The sequence below is a fragment of the Cheilinus undulatus genome, linkage group 11 (assembly GCF_018320785.1).
Source record: "Cheilinus undulatus linkage group 11, ASM1832078v1, whole genome shotgun sequence".
In the NCBI taxonomy this organism is placed as follows: domain Eukaryota; kingdom Metazoa; phylum Chordata; class Actinopteri; order Labriformes; family Labridae; genus Cheilinus; species Cheilinus undulatus.
Genome location: NC_054875.1, coordinates 30,599,448 through 30,612,261, shown reverse-complemented (window position 1 = coordinate 30,612,261; position 12,814 = coordinate 30,599,448). Strand labels below are relative to the sequence as shown.

The 12,814-nt window shown below is 38.3% G+C and overlaps 1 protein-coding gene across 12 annotated transcripts in view; it reads left to right on the top strand.

Annotated features, from left to right (window-relative positions):
* The first annotated feature begins 262 nt into the window (after window positions 1-262).
* LOC121517204 (membrane-associated guanylate kinase, WW and PDZ domain-containing protein 1-like) overlaps window positions 263-12,814 on the top strand; it is a 163,635-nt gene continuing 151,083 nt past the window's right edge. For all 12 annotated transcript variants that reach the window (XM_041798783.1, XM_041798782.1, XM_041798779.1 and 9 more), the window contains exon 1: window positions 263-1,014. In XM_041798783.1, the coding sequence (XP_041654717.1) occupies window positions 717-1,014 (298 nt within the window). In that variant the 5' untranslated portion in view covers window positions 263-716. The remainder of the gene's footprint in view (window positions 1,015-12,814) is intronic.

Genomic DNA, 12,814 nt, shown 5'->3' with positions numbered 1-12,814 from the left:
CTGCTGGTTTGGAGTTTGAACCATAAGCCTGTCTCGTACCGTCCCTATGGATCCTCTCCATTATTTATGAATCAGGACTAAAGGCTCCAGCTCCTATAGCGGGATTAGACGCACGGATCGCTCTAATCCGTTTGAAAACCCGTGCAGGCCGGCGTGTTGGGCGGAGCCTTAGAACCCGGTAGGTGTGGGGTCGGGTGGGATTTTCCCTCGTGGAGTACCATGAGTACGCATGCGCCCCACTTTCCCCAACTATTCCGTCTCCATACAGAGCGCAGGAGCAAGTAGGATGAACTTGTCGCGCTACCTGCTTAAAGGAGCCGCGAAGAGTGTAAACAACAGGAAAGGTAACTGTTTATCACTCGTAGAAAGTTTAGAAAATGTGGAATAATCGACAGGAAAGGAAGTAGAAGAAGAAGATTAACGCGGAGAGAGCTTTTGGATGTAAAACGGGCAATCAGAGAGAGGATTAGATCTCACTGCGAGGAATCAGAGATGCGGAAACAACAACAGAAGCGACAACAATCCGGATTTTAATCTATTTGGATATTTACGCACACTGGGAGCAGCATGCCTCGGCTCAGGAGGAGAGGGAAAATGTTTCAACTTGGAGTGACGCCAAAGCACCCTGAAGTTTTCCGTCTTGTGGGACTATCCGGTGATTTTGTCACCTTTCCGCGGATATAACGTTTTATTCTCCCTTGGGGACCAGAGTCACTATGTCAAAAGTCTTGCAGAAGAAGAACCACTGGATCAATAAAGTGAACGACTGCGCGGTGATCCCTGACGCGCTCGGGGAGCTGAACGTAGAGCTGCTCGGTGGGGCTGAGAATGGAGAGTTCGCTTACATCGGCCAAGTTAGGGAGGATGCTGCGGTGTACCAGGACGGGAAACTCAACGAGGGGGATCTGCTGTTGGAGGTGGAGGGACTGGCTGTGTCAGGATTACCCCTGTATGACATTTTAGCATTGATTAAATGCTGCCAAGGTCCCGTCAGGTTGAAAACTGTGCGTCAAGGTAAGAGTAACATGAGCTGCAGACACTCAGCAGTGCAAATAGTGCATGGAGTAAAGTTATCCCATTGGAAGTTGTTTTATAATCACCATATGGCACAAGGCTCACAACAAAATGGTGATGAAAGTGGAGCATGGCGGTTTTTTGTGCTACTCATCTTCTCTGCAGCTGCTCAGAGTTTCTTCTTTGACATGAAGCTGCCCTGACAGCCAGATCCTTCCCTCCTCAGACACTGTGGGTCAGACCTGCGGGGTCACACATTAGGCCACTTACTGCAGCTCCAAATCTTCATCTGCACTCCAACACTTAGAGCACACACTGTCAGCTGCTGCCTGTTTACTCTTCTGACATGGGGAAGGAGCAGATTTCTGAACTTTTGAGAGCTGTGCCAAAGGCTGCTGTCACCTCATGTGCCTTCTTGTTCTCTCTGCTTGGAGTAAGATCCAATAAGAAGCTTCAAATTCAACAGCAAGTTTTCCTAGAGTTAAAAGTAACATCTTGACCATCCTTATATGTACTTTATCCATCATCTCAAAGCTAAAAAAGGGACATCCCACTGTTTTTAAGTCCTAACATTTCAATCACTCATACAGACATTGGGATGGAGTCATGCCAGTGATGCCCAATGCAAACTGTTTTACCTGATTCTGACCTTGATGCTAACGTTAGCCAAAAATGGATACCAAGATACCAAAATCTACATTTGTTGCCTGATACTGATACTTTGATGCTGACATCAGCTGATTATGGATGATTATGGGCAACAACATCTTGTATAATTGGTGGAGAAATGCAAATATACAAATATAAATGAAGATTTTGGTTTAATTAGCATATTTTGTAGATTAATATTCTTTCAGCTGTATAGGGGTGTGTATTGGCAAGAATCTGATGATATGATACACATTGCGATACAGGGGCCAATATGATATATTGATATATATATATTGCAATAGTATAAGCAAGGCGATATATTATGGCCTTTAGCTTGTGCAGCACTTTTCTAGTCGTCTGACTACTCAAAGCGCTTTTACACCATAGGTCACACCTATCCATTCACACCCTTTAACTCCATTCATTCAACATTCACACACTGATGGCAGAGGTTGCTATGGAAAATTGGCCATCAGTATTAGCTAATCCCATGCATATTCATCCCTACCCATTTACACACCACCGACAAAGCAGTGGGATCATATTGGAGTGAAGTGTCTTGCCCAAGGACCGTCAAACATGTGACTACAGGAGCTGAAGAGCTAACCCACAACCTTCCTACTGCAGGACACCCCGCAATACCTGTGATATATTGCAATTTTTTTCTCATAGTATACAGTACTTAACAAATTTATTAGACCACCTGTCATATTTGTCTCAGAGACCATCCAACATCATGAAGTGCTTTAATGTGGACTCTTTCGTTTTCACTGAGCTCTCCACATTTTACCATTTTGAACAGGAATGAGGGATTTCAAACTGAATTCGCCCAAATTTGAGCCAGCTCACTGGGCTTCTCTGAGAGGTCAGAAATTAATCAAGCATAACAGTCAACCACTGAAACTCATTTTTCTGTTCAGGAATGCAAGATAATAACTTTAATTTTGACATATTAATCAAGAAATATTAATGTGCTTTACTATTTTTTCAGTTTTTTGTAAATCAGTAAATTAGAAAATTCATGGATAACAATAATAATAATATTTTAGCATTAAAAATATCATTTGGGTTAAAGAGCTTCTACATATTGGTGTATTAACCATTGCAGAGACATAAAAAATGATTTTGGTAATTACCAATGCTGTTAATTTAGGGCAGCTGTGGCATAAACCTTACTTTGGTTAGGGTTAGGGTGGTCTAATAAGTTTGTTAAGCACTGTATATTACCACTATATAATATTAAATTGGGTTGAATTGTTTATATTGACTATAACAAAACAGCATTAAGAATTAGAGTTAATTATTTCAGGGATTGTCATGTTGTCCATTGGTGGGTTTGATGCTTAAAACGTGTTGTGATTAGTGAAAAACACATGCAGGAAACCAGTCTTTAGTTTTGATGTCTGGCAGTGAGAAATAAACCCTTAAAGATCCTGAAGTGGAAAGTTGATGCAGAAAATTTGATTAAGAATAGATAAATAGAATGGATCCAGTGTGAAGTCATTCCCGATAAAAGTGTGTTGGTAGTACATCATTGCAACCTGGTAGGGCTGTACAATTAACTGAATTTTAACTAGATCACAGTTTTAGTTCAGATTTAGTTTAGTTTATTTATCAGGGGACAACATGCAACAGCCCTGCTCATTCATAAAACTGGGGTTTTAGTGCAATATTTTTGTTATTATTGAAATATTAGTAATAATTATTGTAATGACTAGTATGAGTGAAAAATATTAAGATGAATAATTAATGGGGCACCACCCTGAATACTGGGAACAACAACCAATAATGAGAAATAATCAGTCTCAGTATTTCCTTCAGTATATTTCAGAGTAATTAGAACACTGATTGTGCATTTATGTGAGTGTTTCACATTAACATTAATTTTATAGTTTGGCTGATAAAATTAGCTCAAAGAAAATAATTGTTTTGACTGAAAGTAAAGACTACAATATAATCACTCCATTAACACTTTATTTTACTGGACCCTAATTAACTAGTAATTTTATAGTAATAAGTGGTAACTAGTTTGTAATTTCTCATAAATAAGGTTATAATTAACTAGTAATGAGTTGGCAGGAAGCATTTCTCTTGTAATAATGTATTACTTATCAAGTAATTCCATGTAATACTGTGGAAATTATCTGGTAATCAGGCTGTATTTCCCCCTAACCCTACCCCTTACCTTAACCCTTGTAATATTGTGACAACTCTCTGGTAATCAGTTGGTATTTTACCCTAAACCCCTACCTTAACCCTTGTAATATTGTGACAACTCTCTGGTAATCAGTTGGTATTTTACCCTAAACCCCTACCTTAACCCTTGTAATATTGTGACAACTCTCTGGTAATCAGGTGGTATTCTACGCTAACCCCTTACCTTAACCCTTGTTATATTGTGGCATATTTCTGGTAATCAGGTGGTATTTTCCCTAACCCCCCACCTTAACCTGTGTAATATTGTGACAACTCTCTGGTAATCAGTTGGTATTTTACCCTAAACCCCTACCTTAACCCTTGTAATATTGTGACAACTCTCTGGTAATCAGGTGGTATTTTATCCTAAACCCCTACCTTAACCCTTGTAATATTGTGACAACTCTCTGGTAATCAGTTGGTATTTTACCCTAAATCCCTACCTTAACCCTTGTAATATTGTGACAACTCTCTGGTAATCAGGTGGTATTCTACGCTAACCCCTTACCTTAACCCTTGTTATATTGTGGCATATTTCTGGTAATCAGGTGGTATTTTCCCTAACCCCCCACCTTAACCTGTGTAATATTGTGACAAATCTCTGGTAATTAGGTTATATTTTAACAAATACATTCTTAGAAATAAAATGATAATTTTCTATATAAGTTGCTCAATTATTTCCAGGTAAACTCATTATTTTGGCTCACTTAATTAGAGCGAGTCCTTTCTCTAATAATTTTTAGGGTCATGGTTAGGGTGTTAAGATCAGGGAAGGGTTAGGTTAGGGTAAAAGCAGGGGCATGGGCTCTTGGGGACTTTAAGTATTAAAAAATACTAAAGGTTCTTAGAAAAACAGGATGGTTGGTAAAAGCCCTATTAAAATTTGATTAAAAATAGGGATTACTAATCCTTTGAAAAAGAAAGACAACAGGAACTTAATTTTATTCACAAAATATTCCAGTTATCCAGGGTCTCTGAAGTATTGGCCTGGGGACGGTCTGTGTATAATTTTAAAATACATAAATAAATAACAAGTAGTTTAAATAATCGGCTGTGTTTAATAAAAGAACATCATAAGTGCCTTGAATTGAAGAGTAATGCTAGAAATATTAAAAAATGGATACATATAATAAATTCTTAATAAAGGTAAGTGCCTACATACTTGGAAATACTCAAGATAAAATTAGTGCTTGAGAATAAAAAGGTGATCAAACACAATCATAAAGGTCAAACAACAAACTTTCAAATGTTTTATAGTAAAATATTAAAAATACAGAAACAAGTGGTGAAATTAGAGAGCATGTATTCATTTATTTAAGGTTAATTCTCAGGGGTTTAAGGATAGGGGGTTAGGTTTGGATTAAATACCACCTAATTACCAGAGAATTGCTACATTATTATGATGAATTACTTGATATTTAATTAATTATTTCTTGAGAAATTACTAGATAATTACACTTATTTAGAAGTACTACGTGATCAGGCCCCACTCAAATAAAGTGCTTATAGACTAAGACTATGACTAAAATGTGTTTGAGTTTTTGTCGACTAAGACCTTAGAGTAAAAATAACTAAAATGTGAGTAAAACTCAAAGGCGCTTTACACTAAAGGCTAAGATTTAAAATATCCACCAGAATTAAGACTGATTATGAGTGAGAGTGAGGGAAGACATGCACCAGACAGCACCAGGACCAGGATTCAAACCTGCAACTAGTGAATTTAGGACTGTAGCCTGTGTCAAAGGGCATCTGCTCCACTGAGCTGAACCTGTACGAGTACGAGTACTGAGGCTTGTTATCAGCATGGATAATACTGGAGGGGCATCCTGAAAATAGCACAACATATCAGACACCCAATCTGAGAAATGTTATTGTTTTTGGAAAATTATTGCTTAATTTGAATTTTCTGCTGACAACACGTTTTATAAACATTGGGACAGGGTCATGTCTACCATTTTTCAGCATCAGGTCTTCATTAACAGCAGCCTGAGTGTTTGAGATATGAGGAGACTCTGGAAGTGAGACACTTTTTATGTTAAAATTTGGGATTAAATTTGATTAATGGTTCTAGCTCTATTTCTGTCTCTAAAATAATGCTGTTTGTCATAAATGAGGAGATGTGTTGTTTGTTTGGGACATCCAACAGATAGGCAGATGGGGTTATTTCTGGATGTGCGTGTTGCATGTCAGATGAGCTTGACCCACTGCCCACGGTCTGATGTGTCTGCATCTGTCTTAGAGGCAGCAGGAGGATACAAACTTTAGCTTTTTCCTCCTCAGAGTCTCTGGCGTGATGTGTGCAGGATTTGCTTTCCTTTCATTCTGGGCAGATCTGGATACTCAGAACAGGCTGAGTGACATCATTTTTAAACCTTTTGTGTATTTTCACCTTAAATGTTTCTTTCCCTCCCTCACTCACACAATATTTGTCAAGCCTTGCACTGTGCCTTCTCTCTGGGGAAATCATTAACAGTGTTATATAACAGGGGTTTAGTTTCGGTGTGGCATCATTGCCTTACTATCACACTGTGTATCCATTAGTATCTGCATTGTGCATGCTTGACCTCTGGAGCCGAGGTCTCGACTCCTGGGACCAGAGCTCAGCACTAATGCTGCTCTGTTTGTGCATTTGCTCGACATGTGATTGGAGCAGACTCGCACTGGTGAGAGTTTTAATACCCATCAACGGATTTCTAATTATTCTGAACTGGAAACTCTGACTGTACACATATCCTCAGTCGTCTTTGTAGCTTTGTCATTAGTTTTTTTGCACAAGTCAGCAGATTCCCTCAGTCTCTAATTAAAAGGAAAGGATTTTCTTCAGTAGCTCACAAGACCTCCATTGTGTCTCACAGTCCGTCTGAACCTGGTTAGGATGACAGGCTAAATGACAGGCTGTCGGGACAGATTGGGTCCCTATCTAAAGCACTGGGGGTCAGATTACTAAAGGCTGGATCAGTGGTGTAGGCCTGCAACTCTATCAGTGTATGTGTGTGTGTGCACAGGTGTGTTTGTCCCACTGAGGAATGCAAAAAGAAACCCACCTGAGTGAAGGTTGTGCATTCCAGTGTAGAACGTTACACCGGCGCTTTATTAAGCAGCATTAATAACACTTCATAAACTGTATGGAGGAATGAGAGAGAGGTTTTTGTGTGTAATGTATTGTGTTACAATCCAGAGCTGTTTCTAGCACAGGGAATAAAGGCTGACTGAAAGTAAAGTTAAAGTTAAATCCACAGTATTCAAAGCTATCTGTTAGCTTAGCCTTTATGCTGAACTCTCTGCTTGATTTTGTGGTTTGTCTCAGGTGTTTGATGCCGCTCTGTTTGTAATTCTCAGGGGATTGCTGAAAAAAACCTTGTGTGTGAAACTGCTACTTCCTAGAATTGGTAAAGTGACAGAGAGTGAATTCATTACTGAACACGGGATGCTTCAAACAGTAAACAAACTTTTAAATTAGAGATATTTTGAGAAAAACTACAGTGTTTGACTGTTAAGATATGCACAGATTTATTTTTAATTTTTATATAACCTTTATTTAACCAGATAAAACCCATTGAGATTGAGATCTCTTTTACAAGGGTGACCTGGCTAAGAGGTCAGCAGCACACGTCATAATAAATAATACATTCAAAAGACATATTCAAGGACTTCTGTACTGGTTGCAGATACAGGGCTTTGCACAGGTGTCAGCTGTCGAATCAAACAGCCGACTGGTTTCTTAATTACAGCCAGTTACTTTTGTTCTTCTTGTTGACTTAATATAATAGCTTGACTAATAACTGTTTCCTTATGATTGATTTCCCTCCACCAATTGCTGCTTCAATATTTACCAAATTGCAGGGAATTAAGTGTTGGATGCTCAGTATTTCCCAGGGGAGCCTCCTAGACACCCTCATATACCTGTGCCTCTTTTTGTTTAATAAACCAGAGGTTAAGCTTTTGGACACCCCTATCAGGCTCATTTTTCCAACAGTTAGACTACCCCAAACAGGTATTGATATTATATGATTATTACCTGTGTAATAGTGTCTCGATCACACATATTCACCTGTCCCTTTCACCTCATGCAGTATTTTTCCACATGTCCCTCCCCTCTCACCCCCATTAACCTCACAGAACCTGTCATATTCAAACTGAAGTATGTAGGCCTCTTCGCAAAGTATACACTGAACACAAATAGACTTAGTGACTGCAACATGTTCTCCTTTCTCCTCTGCTGTGGGTTGTGGTCTTCTTGAATGTCATAATAGACTTCATAACTTGTTTACAGAGGCCATAATTGTCAGTTTAAGGCCTCACTGTTAGATATATTGAGACTTTGACCCTGTGCAGTGAAGCTCTTATCTGATACTATCAGAAGAATCCAGCACACATCAAAGGTCCTCAACTTTTATCTCCTGACTGTATTTTAATGGGCTTGGCTATGATAGTCATGTAGTGCCTGTCAAGTTACAAAGATACATAAGGTTAAATAACATCACAAGAGTACAGGAGTAATGCTAATGCTTTTCATATATTGAAAACAAGAAACAAGTTCTTGGCTTTTCAAACTCTTACTTTTTTTAGTCCAGAGGATTTATGTTGCTCTGATGATGGCTGGGTTTGGTGTAGTGTTACTCTGATCTCTGTCCGGGTGTTACTTTAGATCTTGACTTCACTTGAACCTAGCCAGAGGGAGTCAGAGCAGACTGCACAATGAGGTGCATTCCTTAGAGGTGGTGACAGGAGTTCACTGGTACTTCCCTGTGAAACGTGACGTCTTGTTTTTTTTACATACAACTGTTTTTATTCTTTTAATTCTTGTCTCTCATCCTTTTAGGTCACCGGTAGTGTATGCAGGGGTGACTGGTATAAATTTCTTCTCAGTTAAGCCTAAAGCAGTAACTGAAAAACATGCTATATCTCTGAATAAGTTAACATTTTATAGCTCAGTTACTCTGGCATCCTCTCCTATTTGGTTCTTCTCTTTAAAAGAGCATCAGGTTATCATGGCACGCCTTCTTATTTTGCTAATAGTATGAGCTAAATTCATTCAGCCTACAAAACATCGACATCATACAAATGATACAACGGAAGCGATATGATAAGTAACAACCTATTTGACTTAATATTATTCAGCAAATAAATAGTTCCTTCAGTTATATAACTGATTGATGTTGTTGTTTGTTACATAATATTGTAAATGTAGATATTTTATCTTATTGTATCATATAGCATATCATCTCTTATTATATGGTATCATGTTGTATCATATCCTATTGTACCGTACCGCATGGTTTGGTATGGTATGATATCATAGTGTACTCAGAATTATTCTATGAAATGTTGAGTTTATAAATCAAAGTTATGTTATTCTCTGACTCTACCAGGGAGAGGGGAGTTTGTTCTTTTCTTCTTTTTACAGCAGTGCAAAGTAATGGCAGGACAGCAGGATGAGGTACTGGCATAAAAATCACACCTCCAACTAACATTTTAGTGGAGTATTGCAGAGAAAAATGGACACATCAGCAGAAGAGCATAGAAAAAGTGCAGAAGTATAAACCAGGCTGGGGCGCAGGTGGTCTAGTACAGGGTTTCTCAACGTTGGGGTTGGGACCCCACTGGGCGTTGTGAGACACTTAGAGGGGGTCTCAGATGCCCTACAAAACTAAGAATAGTTTTTAAATGACATTGTACACCAATTTTGCCAAATTTGGAATTGTTTTCATCCCGTTTTCCCACCAATTTTAACACATTTTTGCCACTTTCCACTTTCCGCCACTTTCTCTGCCAGCTTTTTTCCACTTCTAAACCAAATCTTGCCACTCTCCGCCTATTGTTGGTGGTGTTGACCCATTATTGCCAATATTAACCCTTCTTAACCACTTTTCTTCACCGCATTTCACAATTTGATATGCCCATTTTTCCCAGTTTAACCAATTTCTGCCTATTCTGCCTCAGCTTACCCTCTTTTGCCAGTTTACAGTAATTTTTCATCCCATTTAACCAAATTTCTGCCTATTTTTGCCACTTAAATGTCATTTCAGCCACTTTGAATCACCTTTTACCAATTAATATGCAATTTTTTGCCACTTTGACTGATTTTTGCCATTTTTTGGTTAATTTTTGGCACTTTTAACCCCTTTTCTGCTACTTTTGAAATCCAATTTCACCACCTTTACCACCATTTTTTTGCCATTATTAACCAATTTTAGCTATTTTTAATGCATTTTAATTCTGTTTTTTACAAAAGTATTTACAATTTTAATAGGGCTTTTTACTACACAAGAATTAAAATATTTGTTTCCTTGATTAGAGTGGTTATTATTCAAGTTAAATGTAAAATACCACAGCTTAACTTTACAATGGACCATGATTTTGCTGGCCCCCACTTTGGCCGGGCCCCAGAAAGCTTTCCCATCCCCCTAATGGGCAGCCTTGTCTCCACATGACTATTCTTGATTGTGCATGGTTGTTCAGCCACCTTCAGGTATGGTGGGGTCCCTGGTCTCTGGCACCTTTATTTTGGGGGTCATGGGCTGAAAAGTTTTAGAACCACTGGTCTAGTGCAGTGGTTCTCAACTGATCCAGCCATAGGAGCCACCACCTACTGTAACGCGAAGTAGGGACCCACATTTCTGATTTTTATTTTCATTTCAACAAAAAATGTGGAAATTTGGACCTTGGAAGGAACACAACCAAAGGCTGAACAAAGAGATGGCTAACACTTTAGGAGAACATGCATGCAAACATTTCATTTCACTGTGTTTTACCATTATAACACATTTTGGTTGTTTTTTTGAAAGGTGACAAGACATTTACAAATTATCATATGAAAACGAACTTTCTTGAAAAATTTTCCATCTAATATAACAGGATAAATAAGTGAAAATCTCAAGAAATAATCAGAATTTACAAATTTTCCTGTAAAATAAGTATATAGATAGATGTCTGCCTATGCTTCAATATCAGAGATATTTTGTCGTTTTGTTTTCCTGAAACCAGTTCACGGCCCACTGAAAAACAGCCCCACAACCCACTTCTGGGTCCCAACCAGTTGAGAACCAACTGGTCTAGTGCAGGTCTATTCAATTACAAAATCAACTGGGCCAAATTAAAAAATCAAGAACTTCAGCCGGGCCAGACATGTTCAGTGTTCAGTAACAGCTGTTAATGTAAAATTTTGAACCAACATAGGTCATTTGATGAAAAATATGCATTTTTCATTCATTGTCTCCCTTTCAAATTTGGCAACATGACAAAAGCACATGAAAAAGTGCATAAAACCACAATAGAGCTGTATTTGAAAATCACCTGAGGTAGTAGAAATTTTTTCTTTCACTTGAATAGAAATAGAATAAAAAGAATGAAAAAATAAAATGAAATTCTGCAAGTAAAAATTTTGGTCACATCTTACCAAGGCATATCTTGAAGTCCATAAAAACTAAATTTGCCCAGTGGTAGCTGCAGTTAAAAAGTACATGTTTTATACTCTGTATTTTGGGGCTACTTCTGTCAGCATCACTAGCCACGCTTCAAAACAACGCAGTGCATTGTAGGTAGACTGTTGATGGGCTACGTGGAGTGATGCATTCACGGTCTGAAATACTGTGAGAATATATGAAAACTTTGCCCTCTGCATCTCTGGCATGACCTCAGTTTGGGCCACTTAGGGGCTGGTTCTGGGCCGCATTTGGCCCCCAGGCCTCTAATTAAATAGGCCTGGTCTAGTGCTTTAACGCTCGCCCCATGTATGCGGTAGGCCCAGGTTCAAATCTGGCCTGTCCCACATGTCTCTCCCCAGCCCTCTCACCCCCTGCTTCTGATTCTGTCCACTGTCCTCCTCTGTAAATAAAGGCATAAAAAAGCCCAAAAGTACATCTTAAAAAAAGAAGAAGTATAAACCAGGCTTTAGTGTCTGATGTCCTGATTGTAGAAGATGAAAAACTAACTTTACGTCTCTTGTTTTAAGGAACAATTGATTTTACTGGGCATTATTGAGTAAATGATCAATTATATGGATTAGTGTCATTTAAATGTTGTTCTGTTGGAGTATTTTTCATCAAATGAATATAGCATATTTGATATAATTTTATACTCAACATTGATTTGATTTGTGGAGTTGGGGAAAATATGCTATTCATGTGTGTGTGTTACGTTAGGACACCTCTGCATGAGTCAGTGCCCCAGGCTATGTTAACAGGACTATTTCATCTGACAATGGATAACCTTTTGTTGTGTTTTTGATGTTCATTCACACAAAAACAGAAAGAAGACAGAAAGTTTAGACTAGGGTTCCATTCCAAATAGTTGAAAACAGGTAATATATGGAGTTTCCTTTGAAAACTGAATTGTTTTGCAGACATGCATTTACAGTTCCTGTTAGTAGCCTTGTGTGGGTAGGCTGACAACAAAAACAATAGCTAAAGGTCCCAGAGACTGAGAACCCCCACTGTAGCTGACGATGGTTGAAGCACAATTGTGCAGACTTACATTTTTAAACATTTTTAAACATTACTTTGATTTCAGCAGAAATATCACCAAATGAGAATTTCAAGTCTAAATAAAGATAAATAAAACATTTAACTCATTTTTATATACATTTTTTATAAACGTGGGTAAAATATACAATTTGAATCATTTTGAATTTTTTTTTTTTGGGAGACAGCTGGCAACCCCCTCTTAGTGTCTCAAGACCCTAAGGGAGTCCCAAACTCCAGGTAGAGAACCACTGCAATAGATGGTTAGAGGTCACAGTTCGAGTCATACCTTAGTTTTGGGGACACAGTTCAGCACGTTTAGTTCATCAGGAAAAAATTAACATGAATCCCCGGATTTTTAATGCTAGGTACTCCACATTTATGACTTTTAACTAACACTGGTGCAGCTGACAGTTTGTTTCATTCATGAAACAAAGAGAGGAAAGCACAAGAAATAGTACAATTTTATAATAAAATTATATATTTTGAAA